Genomic DNA, 19,929 nt, shown 5'->3' on the forward strand with positions numbered 1-19,929 from the left:
CTACTGTGCCTCCCTACGCTGGGCCATGAGCTGTTAAAGTGCGGCTGTGACTAAATATGGATTGACATGGAGAGAGATTCAAGGTGACGGTGAAAAACGTGCATGCTGCAAAACAGAATGCAGGATTTAACCGTATTTTTATAAAATATGCAAACACGTCTAGATGAATGACTGGAATAACATATACGCAAAGGTATCAACAGCCATCATTCATCCCTGTATAATGGGAATATATGGGCCTTTATGCTAATCTGTGTTTTCTATAATAAGAAAAATTAAGCATAAACAAAACAATAATTTAGTTGTAATTTTTTCAAAAGGCAGCACTGGAGTGTCATGGGCCAATTACCACCCAGGAAAACCTGAAGTCTGGAAGAAAGACTTGTTGCACCCATACCAGGAGACCAGGAGGGTGAGGATAAAGCTTGTCTGTCACCAGCCCAGCATGGACTGCACCTGCTGACCACTCGCCATCCCAAGAGAGAAGACAATTTGTCTTCCCAAATGCCAGTGCAGGAAGGGACCTCTGATTATTTAACCCTCGTGTCACCAGGCAGAAAAAGAAGGTCTCCAAAGGGGGCTTTGCCTAGATCACACAAGTAGTTGGTGACCTGGAGGAACCTTGGAGCATCTCAGCTTTAGAAGGTGGCACCCCAGGGATAACCCTACCAACCCTCTACCAGATTTGGCACAAGTCTGTAGGTTCCTGAGGCCTGTGGGGTGAGCAGCTGGGGCACCAGGGCCTCTGGGAGTGCAGAGGCGGCACCAGCCCAGCTCTGCGGGGCCACCTGAGGCAGCTGAGGAGCTGCTCCCAACCCCAACCCCTGGACCGCTCACCGTGCTTCTCTGGATGCAAGCAGTCAAGGCTGGAGGCACCCAGGAGGATGTTGGCCTGCCGCTGTAGGGACTTGCCAAAAGGGTGGCTGCCCTCAGAGATCACGTAGTAAAAGACGCAGCCTGCAGAAAATATGTCCACCGTGTAGGTCTGAAAAGAGACATGAGGTGTGAGAGGTCTGGGAGCAGAGTTTTCATCCTCACTCACAGCCAGGGAGGGAGGAGCATTGCTGCTGCTTCTGCCACCTGGAAGGTGTCCTGGGAGAATCAGCTGACATACGTGAGCTGCGCAGAGCAGCGAGGGCTAACCTGCAGCACTGCACGGGTGTCAGAGGTCACAGTGGAGAACCTGGGCTTGGAGCCACCTGGAAGCCCCTGGTTCCCTCTCATGTGAGATGAGGACACCGACAGCATGCTCCTCATGGGGTTGTTGTCAAAAGAGATGCATTAATATGCAAAAATGGTTGCTTACGACAGTGCCTGGCCCATCAAAAGCCCTCCTGGCTGTTATATATTCCTTACCCCCAACATGAAAGTGCTCACAGGCAGGGTCTCTGTGTCATTGCTTCCCTGCTGTACCCCCAGGGCCCAGAATGGTGCCTGCACACAGTAGGTATCAAAATTGCTAATAAGTGAATAAAACAGCTTATGATTCAAAAACATCCCTAGAAAGAACTATCTGACAAGTTACCAAGGAGGTCATGTTTGATGTTAATCCGAGAAAGCCTCTCACTTATCCCATGAAACCATTCTGTGTCTACAGAATAGCTTCCTTTAAGGGAAATGTACGTTTGTGTTTTTTAGCTCATGCTACCTGGGGTATAACACCAGGGTGGTTCCTGAGCACAGCTTGGGTCCCTGTTAGTAGGCCCTGCCTCTGAGATTCTCCACCGGGTGAAGTGAGAGTCTAGTGAGAGGAAGCAGGGGCTCATCGCCTCCCATGCTGGAGGAGACACACCTTGAACAACACAGCACTCTCATTCAGCCTCACAACAACCTTGTGAGGTGAGCAGAGCAAATGCTTTCATCCCCAGATGAGAACGTGGAAAGGCTGCATGACAAGCTCAGGGTCACTGCTGGATGTGACAAACGAGGATGAGACTCAGGTCTTCCAATCCCCAAACCTACCATGCTTTATTCCACCTCACCGGATTTTCCCTTAGGAAGGTGCTGGATTCGGGACAGGAGGAACATGGCCACCAAAGCTAGAGCTCGCCCCTGACTCCCAGAGCTCTCTGGGTCTTCCACACCCCCTACACTCTCTGCAGCCTGCTGTCCCCAGCATAATCAACACTAAGGTGAAGAGGCATCTTTCCTACCTGCCTGGCCCCAATTATGTTCTTTCCCAAACTTATTATTGCCACTTGTCCTTGTAATTTGGATATTCCATAAGCTGTTAAACATGAGTGCCACGAAGTCTGAGGTAAGCTGAATCTTTAGAAAGACTTGACAAACGAAAGGGAATGGTTACAAGAGCTGCTGCGGCATTTGGTGTGGTGGATTCAACTGTAAGGGACTGGGTCATGAAGCGTTAAAAACCAGGCTTCTGCTCTCAAATCGCTCAGGAAGTGTTTGAAGTGTCCAAGCCTCCATGCAGAAGTCACAGAAGTGGCACAAAAGTGTGCTTAATGCAAGGGGGAAAATGAGGACTCCAGTCAGTCAGACCCAAATCTGAAAAGACCTTAGCCTACAGCACAAGATTTAAGGGCTAATATTACTTGCTTTAAGTTAAAATTAAGTGTTATGGCGTGTGTGCGTGTTTTTATGATTCTTCGCTGTAACTGACTTCTTTGATGATCTGACCAGCTGCTGGTCCCCAGTGAGCTGCATAAGAGGGGGCCATATCTAATCCACTCAAGATGGCTGACCCACCCAGGCCTTCATCGGGGAGTGTCCAAGGTGAGCCTCGGTGACTTGTGCTAGAATAAGGTGCTCAAGTGTAAGTGCGCTCCCAGCAAATGGATGCAGAAGCCAGCTTGAAGGGGTTCCAGGTTGGCCAAATTTGGAATAATTTATGTATCAAAAGAAGTAAATAACAAAAAAAAGGACTAAAATGGATTATAACATTAGTTTCAAAATCCTTGAGCCCATAGTGATTAAGAAAAAAAAAAAAGAGAGAAGAAAGTGAAAAGAAAGCTCTGCTTTACAGAAAAATGTCAGCTAATAATGTAGAAGAATTTCTACTCAACTGAGTTCAGGCAACGGTGATCAACAGATGCTAAACCACTGGGTGAGTGACTGTCAGTAAACAGGATATTCACACTGTGCTGAAGTACCACCCCAAATACTAACAACAGAGGAGGAAATGAACCCTTATGGTAGAGAGATCAGCTGTAGCATCACTAAGAGGAGGTGATAATAATCTTAGAGATACAATCTGCCATCACATGCTTTCTGATGTAGAGACCTGTGATCTATTCGTGCCAAAAACATTTAACTTGAACCTAATCAAGCCTCTACACCTAACTTCAGGTTTCCAGGAAATATGAGGAATACAGAGAAATGTTCAACGCTGTCATGAGGAAACAAGCAAACAAATCAGAATGGGGCATCCTATAACCCACTGCCTGGACTCCTCAAAATGGAACTTCAACATGGAACAAAATATAGGTGGAAAGATTTGTAAATGCCAAGAGACAGAATCAAATGTAACGCAAGACACCTGATTCCATCCTGGTATACAAAACCCAGTAGGTATCAAAACCCAGTAGGTAGCAAAATACCAACTCTATAAAAGACATTTGGGGACTAATTGGGGAAATTTGAATACGGATTGAATACGAGATGATGGATAGAAACAGTATTAATTGTTGAGGTGGGATAATGGTATCGTGGTTGGAAACACAATGTATTCCTTAGGAGACAAGTGCTGAGGTCTTCAGGGGTGAAGGGCCAGGACGCCTGCTACTTATATTCAAATGGTCCAGTAATAGGTAAAGATAAAGCAAATGTGGCAAAAGTATTAACAAATGTTGAATCTAGGTGGAGATACACAGGTATTCATGTTAACATTCTTTCAGCCAGATGCTGTGGCTCATGTCTGCAATCCCAGCACTTTGGGAGGCTAAGCCTGAGCCCAGGAGTTCAAGACCAGCCTGGGCAAAATAGCGAGATCTCACCTCTAAAAAATTTTTTTCTTTTAATTTTCTCTATGTCTAAAAATTGTCAAAATAAGTTGAGAAAACAAAAACAAAATTTTAAAAATAATGAAAACTTGAAGTTTGCTCATGCTAAGCAAGTCCTGACTTCCCAGTTTACCAAAATTAAAAAGGGGTTAAAAAGTGATTGATTTAGCTGGGTGTGGTGGCAGGTACCTGTAATCCCAGCTACTCAGGAGGCTGAAGCAGGAGAATCGCTTGAACCCGGGAGGTGGAGGTTGCAGTGAGCTGAGATCATGCCACTACACTCCAGCCTGGGTGACAGTAAGACTCTGTCACAAAAAAAAAAAAAAAAACCCAACCAACCAAACAAAAAAAAACAAGTGATTGGAAGAATAGGGAAAAAAAATAGATAATTGCCCACATTTGCCCCTTTAATCAGCTGAACATGAGATGACACAGAAAGTTCACACAGGAGCTCTTGGTGAAAGGAATGCCATTCTCCAGCTACACGGGCACCAGCCCCCAAACCTGGAATTTAAAGGTTCTACTCCTGAAGATACAATGGGCTGGTTCTGTAGTTTTCAAAGGGCCATAGCCTATTACTCACAGGGTTCTCCTTACAGTCTTCGCTCAGCATCTCCGGAGCGATCCAGCCTTCTGTGCCAGGCACCCCAGATCGGCGGCTGAAACTGTGTCTGCCCACTGCCAGCTTCTTGCAGAGGCCAAAGTCAGAGATCATGGCCTTGATCTTGCCGTGTGCATTGGGCATGGATATGAGAATGTTATGCGGCTTTAGGTCTCTGTGAACTAACAGAGAACTCCAGATTAGTCCAGTGCTTACCAGGAGCAACCCCAGGCCTCCTCCTCCAATGGGGAGTGTGTCCTCGTCAGACTCCCAATATGCCTGCTGCCACCTCCAAAGGTTCTGATTTTCAACTATGTCGGATTCCTCCTCAAATTCTTACACCACTCATCTTTGCTACTGGTGATATAGCCAAGAGCTTGAATGGAAGCAAGGCCCACCCGAGCTACTGGTTAGCCCCACCTGGACCACTGATTATCCCCACCCGGGCCGCTGGCCTGGTAAAGCGTGGCCTCTCACCGATGTTGAGGGAGTGGAGGTGGGCCAGGCCCGAGGTGGTCTGCTGCAGCAAGGTGATGGGCTCCAGGCCGAGATGCGCAAAGTCCTTCTGCTCCACATACTGCAAAAGACATGACAGCAAGGTCACGGCACACAGTCCTCAGGACTTGGCCCCTCCGCTCATTTTCTTTGATACCATTTTAAGAACGAAATGGGAAGTTTTACTGACAACATTCTGTCTAAATCCGTATTTTCCAACAAGGAGCAAACCTCCAAATCTACTAATTTACAATGAGAAAGATAAGAAGGCAAGAAACTCAAGTTCATTGCCTCATATAAGTAAACCTACAAAGGAATCCAAATGATACTGATATGGTTTCAAGGTGAGCCTGGAAAATGAGCAAAAGGAGTTTGCTGGATGATCTTAAAGCCCGGAGTTACCAACTGGCATCCTCCAAGCCCACACCAGCCATGACTGAAGATAGGAAGAACAACTGTCCAGGTTTCCTGGAGGCAAAGAGGGAGAGACATGCCAACTGCAAGCAGACTGCCCAGACATGCTGGGGGGACCACCCTGTTACAACTAGAAGGATAAAAATGCTCCACATTTTGACGGTGTATGTGGTTAAATGGGTATAGATATTTGTCAAAATTCATCAAGCTATACATTTAAAATGAGTACAATTCACTGTAACTTTTTTTTTTTTAATTTGATGGGGTCTCACTCTGTTGTCCAGGCTGGAGTGCAGTGGCACAGTCACTGCTTACTGCAGCCTCGATCTCCCAGGCTCAAGCAATCTTCCCACCTCAGCCTCCCAAGTAGCTGGGGCTACAGGAGCACATCGCTAGGCCTGGCTAATTTTTGGTTTCTTTGTGGAGATGGGGTTTCACCATGTTGTCCAGGCTGGTCTCAAACTCCTGAGCTCATGGGATCTGCTCACCTTGGCCTCCCAAAGCGCTATGACTTTAATGAAGTTAACAAAATAAAAAAAATAAATCCACCTCTTGCAGGGTGGCTGCACACAGCTCAATGGCAATGTACTGGAATTGCCGGTCCTTCTCCGTGCAGAAGTAGCGGATCACGTTCGGGTGCTCATCCGATTCTCGCAACAGCTGGACCTCACGGTCTGCAAAGCTAAAACACTCCGGTAGGATCCTCTTCACGGCCACGTCCCGGTTGTCAAACATGCCCCTGCGGGATGAGGAGCGGGAGTTGTGTCTGGTAAGCACGAGTCAGGCTGTGTAAATGAGGTGAGAATCTGGGTCCACAACATTCACCTACTGCCTCCCAGCCTAGAGGGCCCTGACTGACTGCCTGGTGGCCCCGGAATCATCGCTTGTCTCAGTGTGCAGGCTCCCTGGAGGCAGGACTCCATGCGCCTAGGTCACTGCTTTGACCCTGCTGTGCTTTGAGCCTGGCACCAGGCTTGCAACCTGACAGGCACTTAGCAGACGGTGAGGGCAGGGGGCTGGCTAATCCACTCACCGGTACACAATTGTGCCCTCAGCTCCATGGCCCAGGACATCCTTGGGACAGAAGGAAATTTTCCCAACTATCACCATGCTGGTTTCCTCATCTGGGACAAAACAGGAAAAACAGAGATTGTTTCAAACAGATATCACCTAAAGAACCTTGAGGTTAACATAGTGACAAGCTTCCTGACCTCAGATTAAAAGATGGGATTTAAGAGGCACTGCACCCCAGACTGCTGCTCAGCAAGAGCCTGCCGGGCCCACTCCCCATGTACACCCAGGGCTGCCTCTTCCCCCTGCCCCTGCATTCTGTTTCCGCCTTTACCTTATTGTGCGATTGCATATCTTAAAACCTTCTGGAAGGCAGGGATTCTTCATAGCGTTTCACACACTTATACATATTCATTGTGATATAGTTAGAATGGTTTAATAGTTAACAACAACCACAAAGTCCACTGTAAAGATCCGCACTGAAACATTTAGGTGGCGGCAGTGGACAGGTAAAACGAGGAGACTGCCTGGGACAGAGGGCTCTGAGTTCCCTGCACCAGCTCTGTGCCAATTCTCTCAGAACTGGGGCTCTGACAACTGGCTTGAGCCAACTTCCAGAGGAAAGCAGATCAACTGTGACACTTTCACACTTGGCCACCAGCTGGCCCTGGGAACTCTCTTCAGCCCAATGGGCAGCTCACCTCTGGTCAGCCGCGATGCCCAGCCCTTGTGGAGAAAGACAGGAGGATGGCCAGGGTGGTCCCCTGAAGGCCCTCTGAGGGGGAGATGCCAAGGGACGGGGCAGAAGCCTTCCCACAGAGACCCCCAGAGTGGAAGTTAGAGGAGAACACAGTGAACCCCTGAGAATGGCACTTTACAATCTTATGGAGACTCCTTGGACTTCCCAGGAGGTGCTCGAATAAAACATAAAATAGCACCAAGATGGCAACTGGCTTTACCTCCATCGTCTTGTTCCAGGGAGGGGCTGCTGCCAGCCTTAGAGGCAAAGCTGCCGGAGCAGAGCGAGTGGTTGGAGGCCCTGGGGGACGTGCTGGGGCTGCTGGTGCCCGAGCTCTCTGAGTATGGGCCAGACGTGTCCAGGAGCTCGCCGTCCTGAGCCGTGTCTCCCGGTGGGTGGAAGGGCAGCTGCTGCTGCTGCTGCAGGAGCTGTATCTTCTCCAGTTCCTTCTGGAACTGCTGGTGCTGGAGCTGCTGCTGCTGATGCATGCTCTGGGAAGAGAAACCCACATCCAGACAAGGGCAGCTGTTACCACAGGGAAACAAGCAGCTAGGAAGGGACAGGTCCCAGTGGCGGAGGGAGCATGTGTACTTCATGTGACCCCACGGGGCACAAAGAGACCAGTGAGAAGGCACCTGGAGGCAGAATTGCTTTGATGACTGGAGGTCTTTCCGCCGACTAGTTAGATCCTTGCTCGTACAGCCCACTCCCCAACCCTAGGAGGGGCTGGATGGCCACCAGGGGAGGGACTGTGCTCTAGGTTGAGGGCTGTGCCAGTTTCATTCAGTTCTAAAATTCTGTGATTTTTATGAAAGTCTGAGAGTTGTTGCAAAGGTGAAACCAAACAGGAAGCACAGGTAGCATGGCTGAGCCAGTGGTGGGTGAGAGCAAGCCCCAGGTTCGCCACCCACCACGTCTGTGTGTTGGCTAGAGGCTAGTGCACAGATGCTCAGTAGTCCAGAGGGGCAGATGAGGAAGCTCTAGTATTCTAGGTATGCAGAGTACATCTGCACACACACAGCCAGGAGGTGGCAGTGGGGCTGACACTGGCTGAGGTCCTGCTTCCCCCTTTCATCCCACTGCCTTCCCCGAGGCCACATGCCTCTCAAATACTCTGAAGGATTCATTCTGTCATTATCTGAAGTAGCAGCGATCTGTGATCATCCCTACCCATTCGTGGGAGGTGGACTGAAGGGATTTCTGTGAGCCACCAACCCACCAGGGAGTCGTCTCTTCTTCCCTCCACCATGGGGTGGAGTCCTGGAAATGCCGTCTACTAGCTGGGTACCCATGGGGGAAAGTTACTTAGCTTCTCAGGGTCTACTTGCTTCTTTTGTGGACAAGGGATCAATAATAATGACCTCATAGGACTGAGTGAGGTGAAAAGTGAAACCATCAGGTGCAGACGTGCCAGTGGGGAGTGCCCTAAAGAGTCTGTCATTCCCATTCCTGGGCGGGTCATTAGCTTCCTGAGCTCTCAGGTAACAGTGTCTCGATGCTCTGAGCAACCTGCTGAAGGACCACCCCCCTCACATATTTCATCCCACCCATGGCCTGCTCTGCTACAGAACTTGCTCATTTCCAACTAGGAAGTAAAGGGATGGCCACGCTGCCTTTTTCACACAAGCTGATCTCACAGGCAGCTTCTTTTTGCTTTTTTTGGTTCTTCTCCCCAGCAGAAGTTCTAATGGCAGTTTTTAAGGGAGGAAAGGTCTTCATCTATTATCCTTATTCTTTAAAAATACAGATAACTATTCAAAATCATCTTTGAGCAAGGCTTATAAATCAGCTCTTAGTTGAAAAACACTAAGATTTAGGAACAAAATTGTCCTTTTCTGGGAGGCTAGTGTCTCTTTAATTATGTTTTTGAAGATAAACAAACACTGACTTTTTTTTTTTTTTTTTTTTTTTTGAGACGGAGTCTTGCTCTGTCGCCCAGGCTGGAGTGCAGTGGCGCGATCTCAGCTCACTGTAAGCTCCACCTCACGGGTTCACGCCATTCTCCTGCCTCAGCCTCCCGAGTGGCTGGGACTACAGGCTGTCCCTACCTGTCCCTACCACCTGTCCCTACCACCATGCCCTGCTAATTTTTTGTATTTTTAGTAGAGACAGGGTTTCACCGTGTTAGCCAGGATGGTCTCGATCTCCTGACCTCGTGATCTACCTGCCTCAGCCTCCCAAAGTGCTAGGATTACAGGCGTGAGCCACCGCGCCCGCCCGGCCAACAAACACTGACTTTTAAATGGGGAAAGAAATGTGCTGGTTGTTTTTGTCTGGATCTCACTGACATGAGGCGACAGGCAGAGAAGCCCCAGAAATAGGTGGATGGCAAAGGGAAAGTGTTGAGCTTTACCAGGGGATAGGTGATGATGAAGGCCACCCAGCCAATCAGCAGGAAGGTGCTCAGGATGATGGTAGCCATGTCCTTGAGCATGGAGTCCACGGGGGCCTCGGGCCGGGCAGGGGCATGGGCAGGCTTCTCCTCCACATCCCGAGACACGGTGGTAGGTGCGTTTTCTGAAGTCTGGTCAACCAGGTTGATAACCTTGCAGGGGAGAGAGTTGCGACATCACTGCAAAATTTCCAGCCAGATACAGATGAGGCCAGCAATCAAGAGAAGCAATCACTGTTTACAAGGATATGACTGTACTGCAGGGTGTTGTATTTGTTTTAAGCTCACCAAAGATCATGTAGCCAGATAATTGTTGCCTCTTTCAAAGCAATTGCTTTGAGAGGCCATGCATCTTTGCAGTGAGGTTATCATTATTCAAAAATAGTTTTTGGAGCAATACTTTTGGCAGGTGTCTTCAGACCCTACATATTTTTTTCAAAAATCCTCAAAAAGGCAAACACTTCCTCCTTCGATGGTAGGTTCAGTATCCAGGAAAACACTGATGTCATCTGTAACAAAGTCTGGTGAAAAATTGGTATTTGATTTAATAATACCATTTCACATTAAAAGGAAATCCACATGTATACAGAGGCGCATGGCTAGAAAGTAATAAAGCAGTTTTCTTGTGTTGCCTGTAAATTGTCAGTGCAATCCCAAAATTATAACTTATTCAAGTAGTCCACTATTTCTTCAGAGTTTTTAAGCATCAGAAGCATTTGTTACAGAAAATTTAGAAGCCCAAAATTAAATCAGATAAAAATGGAGCTTCCCTAGAGTTCCTCAGAATCTCCAAGACTTTATAGAACGTGCATTTAGAAAAATGCATTGATTCATTTTCAAATATCTAGTATTCTAGGTATGCCGTTATCATTTGCCCAACAAAACTAACACAGCCTCCCGGCACATGCTGAATTTCCCACACGCTAAACTTCCCACATGCTCACACCATTTCACCCCTCCCCCCAGATGGCTGCCTAGAATGTTCTCTCCCCTTCCAGGTGTACCCCTCTTGTTCGTGCCTCTCCCACACTGCCTCCCACATTTTTGGGAGTTTGTGGCCTGCAGAGTGTATAGGAGGCATCTGGGCATGTGGCCAGAGACATCTGTATGTCTCATCACCATACAGATGCACCTGAGAGTATTTTAATACATACTTTTTCAAAGACTGTTATCCAAGACCAGATGGTTAAATATAAAGATTTGACACGTGGCTACCTCTGGGTGTTAAATTAAGGGCACTGTCTTATTTTCTTCTGTATGTGTTTATTTTCTAAGTGTTCAATAATGAATATGCAGGACTTTAATAAGATTATAGGACAATGCTGTTTAAGATTGCTGTTTTAGGAATCAATGTATTTCTCCAACCTGGCTACTTCGTAGATGATGGTAAACAGATACTGTGCCCTGGAATCTTGAAAGTCTACAATTTCCTTTGTCTCTGGATAAAATCTAAATCTCTCAACTGAGTTTGCTGTGCTTTTGGTCTCCGCATCAGTCAGCCATTCTCTCCTTCTTCTGACCCTGCTCATGTAGCCCAGGTACGTCTCTGTCCCTGGGCCCTCCATGGCAGGGCTGCCGAAGCTGCCAAGCCTGAATAGCTCACTAAGCCTCAGACGTCCCCTCTTGCCCTTCCCTGGCCATGTTGGGTTCCCTCCTGCAGAGCCACCCTTCCACCTCCTCCACCGGCTCTGTGCCCCAGAAGGCTGACCTGTATGGGCCAAAGCAATGGCCTCCCCAACCCCCTGGGGTTTCTGATTGGGTAAAGCTAACAGCGGGCACCAGCAGATGAGAGAGAGGTAGGAGAAAGAGGTTGACTTCTGTGGGGCTGCTGAATTCCTCAACTGATGCTTTCAGCTCCCGGTCTGGAGTCCTTTCGACTCCCTCTCCTCTGGCTTTAGGCCAAGGTGTGCTAAGAGAGCCCCTGGAACTCTGTGCAAATAGTACCAGGCCACTCTCTGTCTGCTTCATAAAACTTCAGGTCTCATCACTTCTTCAACAATTTTTTTTTTTTTAGCAATAGGGTCTTGCTATGTTGCCCAGGCTGGTCTCAAACTCCTGAGCTCAAGTGATCCTCCTGCCTTGGCCTCCCAAAGCACTGGGATTACAGGTGTGAGCCACCCAACCTAGTCTTCAACAACTCTTAATTCCTCCACAGGGCTTGTTTCAGGCCCTGCAACATGGTTCCTTTTTACCCATGTGAGCCCATTTCCTACTACTCCCTGCTTAGTAGCCTCGGGTCTGGCCAGGCCTTTCTCCCCACAGCCTGGGAGCTGGGCACACCAGCATTCTTCCCACTCCAGGCCTTTGCCCTTGCTGTTCCATTCCCTCCTGTGCCCTCTTGCTCCCTCTACCTGGCCAAATCCTACCCATTCATCCAGGTCCAGGCCTAGCTTGGCCCTGCTGCCTTTCCTGCACCTTCCCTCACGAGTTGCTTCCTATTCCTCTCCACTAGCCCTTAACCATTTATGTTTTTTGCTTTGGATTCTGGTGCATTCCTCTTCCCTCCCAGACTAGGCTGCAAGCTCAGAAGGCAAAGTCAAAGTCTAATGCCTCACCCTCCCAACACCTAACACCAACAACCCCCCACTGGTCGCTTCCTCACTCACTTCCTCAAAGCTCTTTTTCTCTGAATCAGCAGGAATCACATTTTCCCGATGTTTGGGTAGATTGTTAGGAAATCTCTCCAGCATCTTGGTAGACGCAGACAGTGGGGTTTCATGGTGTCCTATGACAGGAAACAAAACCTTTAGTGAGAACAGTTTCCCGAGCTGTGGTGGCACTTAATGCTAAACTTAGGCAACAGGTGCTACCCACGGAGGGGTCCGCAACATAAACTCTCAGCAGGACTGCGAGTTAGAGAAAATGAGTGGCAGTTACCAGAAAATTCCATCAAAGCAGGACCTTTACTACTTGATGGCAGAATACAGTATTCCGAGTCTCCTACTGAGGAGCAAAGAAGTGTCCTTGTCATGACAGGGATCAGGACATTTGGGAGGCACCAGATGCAAGGCTCGTGGGGCTGCATGGGCCCGATCCACAGGTGAAGTATTATGAGGCTTCATTAAAAGTTCAAGGAGTTCTCCTTTCAATGCTTTTTCTTGTAACGTCACTCTTCTATGGCCGCCGAATTCCCATCTTGGTATTTAAATTGCTCAGGTGGAGTTCCACTCCTACTATTATCTAAATGTGAGCTTCCATCCGGGAAAGTGGTACAGTACTTGCGAGACAGCAGTAGGACACACCTGCTAGATGGATGGGGCCATAGCTCGCTCCACGTTCATTTGCTGTTCACTGCACAACTATCGCATGGCTACAGAGTGAGCATTCATTACGCATTTATTGAGCATCTACTGTGTGCAAATTGCTGTAAGAGATACAAAGCTGACTAGAATAGGGAACTGGGATTTGATAGGGCTTGATAATCCATTCAGCTCTAAAAATGAGTCCACATACTGCCCCAAAGAGCCAGGTCACTTTTTCAGATTAGGCTGCCAGCAGCCTGGCTGACTTTCCTTTCTGTTCTCTGGCTATGAGCAGATCTCACTCTGACTCACGTCTCTTTCACCTTATGATCTTTCCATTGTTCCCCTAAACCTATCAAAGATTTCATGACATACATGCCAAGATGGCAACAAACAGGAACTAGTCTAAACTGTGTACATTTCTTGATCTGGAAAATTCCTCTTTGATTCCCCGTCTTTAGGTCAGTTCTCTATCTACAACATAATATCGTTCTTTAAGGGAAACCTACTTTTGTTTTGAGCCACCACTAGTTTCTCTTGTGTACCAAGGATCTCTGAGACATGCTTTGCTTGGGAGCAGGATTTCTCCATGTGTGGTCTGCCCACTTCAGACCTCTGAATCAGACTTGCTGGTAGGGCCCAGGAATCTGTGAGTATGTGCGGGTAACTCTGAGGCTCATTAACAAGAGACCTATGGTCTAAGAAAAGTGAGGTGTTCTTCTACATGCCACACTGTGCAGCAGTGTCCTGCCCTTCCCACAACACCCACTCAGTGCGCAGGGTCCTACCTGTCTGGTAGGACACCTGCCAACAGACTGCTATGGAAGGCATAAGCCTGAATCCCCCTAGTTCTCCTGTCAACCTTCTTGTAAACAGGCTTCTCCTTGAGCTGGGCCTTCATTAGTATCACGCTGCACACACTGGACTAACCACTGTTAGTCCTTACTCATAAGTTAACCTTACTCATGAGACCGCTAAACATTTTGTACAAATATTACCTTGTCTTCTTGATGTATTCATCTATCATTATCTCTTAGGTCCAGACTCCAGAGCAAAAAGCAGATGGCTAGGCCCTGCCCCAGACCTACTGAATCAGGCTCTGCCGGGCTTATATACGCCTAGTTAACTAAGCTCTGATGCCGAAAGCACCCAAGGTCAGGGCCATGGCTCTGGGGCAACCCACAGACCATGCCTCTCAAGCTAACTGGATCCTTGTATTTTCAAGATTAATGACAACCTGGAATATCTTTAATATTTTCCACAAAGAGAAAATGAAAGGACACATTTGGACATAGAAGGGCATATCCTTTTACTTGTGGCCCTCGTCAACAGGAGACACTGCCGTAGTCTCAGTGCCATATTTTAAGATGACGAGCTTTGGAGCTCCTCAAAAGAGGCTTTCGAATTGTGGGATCCTTACACTTAATAGATTCCTTATACTTTGCTGTTTTCGCAGTTTTCTTACTTGGACAACCTTTCCATTTTAAAGGGATCTCATTTTATAAGTTAACCATGAAGACTCCCTGCCCCCATATTTTCTGTATTCTCATATATACACATTTCCTTAATTCCACTTCTTAATCACTGGCGGGCAGTCTGTGAGCCCCTTAACTGGCACATAATGCTGAGCAGCCTTGTAATTGCAATGACCTCTGCTCATTAGCTATTTTTTTCTCACCATGGGCCTATTCATACATGCTCCTCCAACTACTTCTGTTAATAAAAATGTATTATTATTTTGTCATCTCCTTTACCCATTATTTGGTAAAAATAAAATAAAAATGGCTACAAGGAATCAGGATGAAAAAAGGAACGGACCTTGACAATCTATAAAGAAAGCGACCAGGGCTCAAGGATACCTGGTTTCCCCCTGTAACACCTGGTTACACACATCCCCACCTACACCGCACTGCCTGGCAGATCCTGCTGTTTCCTGGTCCCCACGTGCTCCCAGCTGCCCCACATCTCTTTTCCAGAGCCCCAGCCCTGACCTCTTTCTCCCCTAGTACCTGTCACCAGCAAGCACGAGAGGAAGAGAACAGAGAGAAGAAACTGCATGGGCCCCTGGGTGCTCCAGCCCCCGACTGACCTCCTGCCCTGCTCTGCCCCTACTGGGGCTGGGAGGTGGCAGAACAGCGGGGGGTGGGTCACAGGAAGGGCCCTCGCCTCTCCAACCCGTCACCCTCATGCCCACATGGACTCCAAGTTAATTCTTCCATAGAAACAGTCTCAGTTTTCTTAACTATAAAATGGAAATGATGAGGGTAGCTACCTCACACAGGGTCGCTGTGAGGAATGAGGAAATGCATTCTAAAAGGCTTAATGTCGGATAATCACGCAAGGTTTACATAATTTAGTACCTGAGTTTTGGAACATTAAACAGTTTTCAAAAACTGACTCAGAAACACAGCTACCTTGTTGATATTCCTTCGGGGTAAAAATGTCCCAAGGTCTCAGGGGCCAGCTGGGAAAGGCTCTGAGCACAAGGCCTTCCGAGCTGAGTACGGTGTAACTACCAGGGCCGGCGGTCGCCCACCAGGAGGCAGCACGCTGTCACCTCAGGCTACTGTGGGAGACCCGCTCTTACCTATCAGAAGCCAGTAATTCCTCAAGTAGTTGAGCTTGTTCTTGCTTTTGAGTCCGGGGTCAAACTTGACGTCTGTGCTGGGCGTGATCACACACTCCCCCTTGTCCCCAATGGTGACGCCATCAGTCTGGGGCCCTTCCAGCAAAGGAAGTGTGCTGCCGCGGGGCTGTGGAGAGGGTGCAGTGAGGGTCGGGAGCCGGGGAGGGAGAGCGGGTCCCATGGCACACCGTCCCAGCCACTGTCCTGAAAGGTGAGCGATTTCTAGTGCAGGGCTAGTCTAGGACAGAGCAAGACACAAAGACCCAACGTCTGGGCAAAGAAGCTCCTCCCTCAGGACATGACAAGCTGCACTGATGTCTTTATGGACGTCTTTTTAGATTCTTATGTCTGGGTACTGGGGAACAAGAAGTGTGTGTGTAGAACTCCAAGAAGCTATTATGAGAAGCAGACATAAGTGAAGGAGAATGAATGGATATCTCTGTTAGTCACAATCGACGCAACCAACGGGGCGGAATAAAGTCCAGCCACATGCCCGGTGCTGGCTCAGGTGCTGCTGAAACTACGACAGAGGCAGGGGCTGTCTACTCACAGAAGCAGCCGCCCAAATCACTGGGAAGACAAGAGAGCCAACCACACAGCCCAAGCATTGTAGGGATCAGGACAAACAGCTAGGATTATGACGCCTTGGACTTTCGGAGACAGAATGCTTGAGGCAGGCTGGTGAGGCCCAAGGAGGCTCGGCGAGACTGCAAAAGCATGCAAAGGGTTTGAGTCGGGAAAAGGAAGAAGAAAGGGCATTTGAAGTGTGAGGTGAGGTGCAGCCTGAACAAAGGCCCTGGGGAAAGATGAACAGGGAGCCTGTAGAAGTCAGGGAGAAGGTGCACACGGTTGGGCCATGCAACTCACACAGAGAAACTAACAGGGTGGCAGAAGGGCATCGTGGGACTGGATTAAGGAGGGCCATAAACACCAGCCTGGGGAGTTTAGATTTGACCACAAAAGCAAAAGGGAATAATCAGGGATTCCTTGGCTTTAAGACGCTGTTTTTGTCATGTATCTTTCTTTCAAAGTAGAATGTGGCATGTGCAGAAACTGTTTTTGAGAATTTAAGATTTGTATTTTTCATTCTTAACCCACAGGATGCTCATGCATAGCAAAGTCATTCTTTGCTAAAATGGAACAGAAGTGGTTAGGCAGCTGCGAGCCCTCCGTAGTGGACTTACCACGACAGCAACCCCCTCGTGTACCATTGAGGGAGAGGCATAGAGGCTGGTAGAGTATTTCCCGACATACAGAGTGGGCCTAGGAGAAAAACAGACACACGCATTCCAGAGTCATTGAATTTCCAGATCCCACAGAAGGGAGGAATCATCACCCCAAATACCACCCGCAGGGATGAACACATTAACCCTCCAGACATGGAGGAAAGCAGTAGGGGTGTGAAGGTAGGGGAACTGCCCTGGGAACAGGGCCACAGGACTTCAGTCCCAGCTGTCACTCACTGCAGAAACATGGACAAGCCACCTAACGGCAAGCCTCAGCAAAATTGCAGGGCTGGACTAGACGATGCCCATGATGCCTGCAGAAAGGACTACGTCCAATGGCCATAGAGGAGACGAGTGCTTACCACCACTGCCGAGGCCCCTCAGATGACCCTCTACAACACACTTTCACTCCAGCGATCACCAGAACTACCCCCATTCTTTCTTGTGCTTTCTAAGGATCCTGGAGGTGCTACAGAACTCCTGAGAAATGGTCAGCTGCTCTACTCTGGATGCTGAGAGCAAAAGAGATGCATAAGAAATTCCAGTCTTAGTGAGACTTCTGGTTCCCCAGTTGTGTAGTCTGTCCCCATGTGGGACATCAGGGAGATGGAAAATGGTGAGAGCTACACCGCCTGGCCCTTCTGCTTACTGTCGAGAGCCCACCTGGGATCGGTCATCCACTACATTATCTAAACCTCTCTCAATGAATACCTTACCTTTGAACGGTGTTTTACAATCTAAACACTTTCTGGCACATTATCTTATTTGGTCTTCCACACAACTCTATAAAGTAGGAAACTGAGGCTTGGCGAGTTTAAGTGACTCAGTGATAGACTATTAACAGGGGGATGGAGAACAGAAGCCTGCTGAGTCTTGGACACACACACACTGTAACTATATTTTCTGATTTTTAAAATGAATATAACCTAAAAATTTAGAAAATATAGAAAGTTAAACAAATAAATCTCGTGCATCCCTACCACCTAAGATAGATCCAAACTATACTTACACTGGCATGGCAGTCTGTTTCCTATCCCCACCTTTATTTGTGTGTGTGTGGCAGCAGTGGGAGGGTCTTGCCATGTTGCCCAGGTTGGCCTCAAACTCCTGTGCGCAAACAATCCTCCCACCTCAGCCTCTCAAGTAGCTGGAATTACAGGTGTATGCCATGGTGCCCAGCACCTCCCACCCATGATTTTTATGTAATATTTAAGAACTCTGAAGTGTCAAGGGGTGCCCCTCAGCTCTTGTATTCTGAGGTTTCCGAATGAAGCAGTCTTGGCTCTGAATATTCCTCATGGCTTCAGAGACTGCCCTGTCTTTGGCCTCCCGTGCAGGGCCTGCTACACTGCAACAGCACCAGAACACAAAGGCCACGGCCGCCCTCTCCTTCCCCGAGCTCCCAACTCACGTCAGCTTGCTCTTGGCCTCTGTCTCTTTGGGGAACGGGTACTTCCACTTGGTGATGCGCCCCACCTCCCCAGACATGAAGGTCAGATAGCGCAGGGTCTCCACAGCGACATTGATGTGCATCACCTTCCTCAGACCCTCCCGCTGCCAGACATAAAAGGCCACCACAGGGGAGGCGTAGTTTTGGATCCACAGGACATCCCCAGATTCACTGTCCACAGTCACCACCAGTCCGTCACCATTGGACACAAAGTGGGACATCTCTGTACAGATCAAATAAACAAAGCATGATGAGTCTCACCCCATCTTGCAACCACATCCTCTACTCTTGTGGCAGGCTCTAGTCACTCAGTTAGAGGAAACAAGACTTCTGGAATATTCTCAGATCTCCTTTGAGCAATTTCACTTGTTTCCAATGAACTCGCTTAGTCTCTATAATATCAAGACACTGAGAGCTGGCTGGCTTATAAACACAAGACAGGATCACTCTCCCAAAGGCAATTTATTTGGTGATGTTCTTTACCACTCTATTCAATAAGTGAGAGTAAATACTGAGGAGGAAGGAGCCAGTGGAGATGCCTATTAATCTGGAATTTCATAGCAGTCACTTGAAACCCATCGATCAAACCGAAAGTCAGGGACATCTGTGGTGGCTCATGTCCATAAGCCCAAGAATTTGGGAGGCTGAGGTGGGAAGATCACTTGAGTCCAGGAGTTCAAGACCAGCCTGGGCAACATAGTGAGACCCCCATCTCTAAAAAAAAAAAAAAAAAAAAAAAAAAATTAGCCAGGGAGGTGGGGGAGTGGCGGTACGTGCCTGTGGTCCCAGCTGCTCAGTAGGCTGAGGTGGGAAGATCGCTTGAGCCTAGGAGTTTCGAGGCTGCAGTGAGCCCTGATTGCACTCCTGCACACATCCTGAGGAACAGAGGGAGAACTTGCCTCAAAAAAAAAAAACAAAACAAAAAAACACCCTGAAAGTCAGACCTGAACCACTGACACTGTCCCATCAGATTCACAAAGAAGTCCTCAGAGAAAAAGGAAAATATTCTAGGTCCTTGACCAGAAAAAGCAGAGTCCAACTTTGATACCAATGTTAAGGTGGCAAATTGGTTTTTAGTTTTCATTTGAGCTGGGTGAATGTTAACTGCAGAAATAACTAGGGATGAGTCACATTTGCAGAGTAGCCTTCTTGACAGGGTTGTTAACGTCCTATGCTGATTTTACTTCTACTTTCCATGGGCTTGCAGTAAATTCCTTCTGTGACATAGAAGACTCAACGAGGGATGTCCTCCTTCCTCTCTGGCTAAGCTTGTCACCATTTTACTTCGGTTTCCCTTCAGACTTCACCAAGGCCCCTGCACATTGACTGTGGGAAGTATTTACAATAAGCCCATGAAAAGTCCATGGAAAGAAAGAACCTGGTGACAAAGAGTATCTTAAAAGAAAATCCTACTTTTTGGAGCAACTGTTTCCACATAGGTCAAAAGTACTGGCCCAAGCTTGTGAAATCCAGCAGAGAGCACTTACTGTAGTCCACGTCGTCCTCAGGCAGCGAGGCCGCATAGTCAAAGTAGGTGGCATTCCACCGGAGCTCTCGGGTTTTGGTGTCATACATGGTGATGGTGTATTCTAAAGAACACAGACCAGCCAGCCCATTACCATGGAGGGGCCATAGTACCTACTGAGGTATGGTCCTTCTCTAATTACAACAAACAAATCCTCCCTAAACTGTAGGCCAAGAAGTCCAGACTATCCATGTCGATAGAGAAAGGCAATGTGAGGAGAACTGAAGGCCCAGATACATTAGTGAACCT

The 19,929-nt window shown here is 48.1% G+C and overlaps 1 protein-coding gene across 1 annotated transcript in view; it reads right to left on the reverse strand.

Moving 5' to 3' along the window:
- Window positions 1-19,929, reverse strand: part of ERN1 (endoplasmic reticulum to nucleus signaling 1) — a 90,894-nt gene that overhangs the window by 9,105 nt on the left and 61,860 nt on the right. Inside the window, exons 7-18 of the mRNA XM_054459013.2 lie at window positions 19,643-19,744; window positions 18,117-18,378; window positions 16,664-16,742; window positions 15,441-15,606; window positions 12,218-12,336; window positions 9,573-9,764; window positions 7,440-7,710; window positions 6,503-6,593; window positions 6,019-6,208; window positions 5,038-5,137; window positions 4,543-4,742; window positions 838-985 (exon numbers count right to left, since the gene is read on the reverse strand). Coding sequence (XP_054314988.2) covers window positions 838-985; window positions 4,543-4,742; window positions 5,038-5,137; window positions 6,019-6,208; window positions 6,503-6,593; window positions 7,440-7,710; window positions 9,573-9,764; window positions 12,218-12,336; window positions 15,441-15,606; window positions 16,664-16,742; window positions 18,117-18,378; window positions 19,643-19,744 — 1,920 coding nt within the window. The remainder of the gene's footprint in view (window positions 1-837; window positions 986-4,542; window positions 4,743-5,037; window positions 5,138-6,018; window positions 6,209-6,502; window positions 6,594-7,439; window positions 7,711-9,572; window positions 9,765-12,217; window positions 12,337-15,440; window positions 15,607-16,663; window positions 16,743-18,116; window positions 18,379-19,642; window positions 19,745-19,929) is intronic.

The sequence above is a fragment of the Pongo pygmaeus genome, chromosome 19 (genome assembly GCF_028885625.2).
Source record: "Pongo pygmaeus isolate AG05252 chromosome 19, NHGRI_mPonPyg2-v2.0_pri, whole genome shotgun sequence".
In the NCBI taxonomy this organism is placed as follows: Eukaryota; Metazoa; Chordata; class Mammalia; order Primates; family Hominidae; genus Pongo; species Pongo pygmaeus.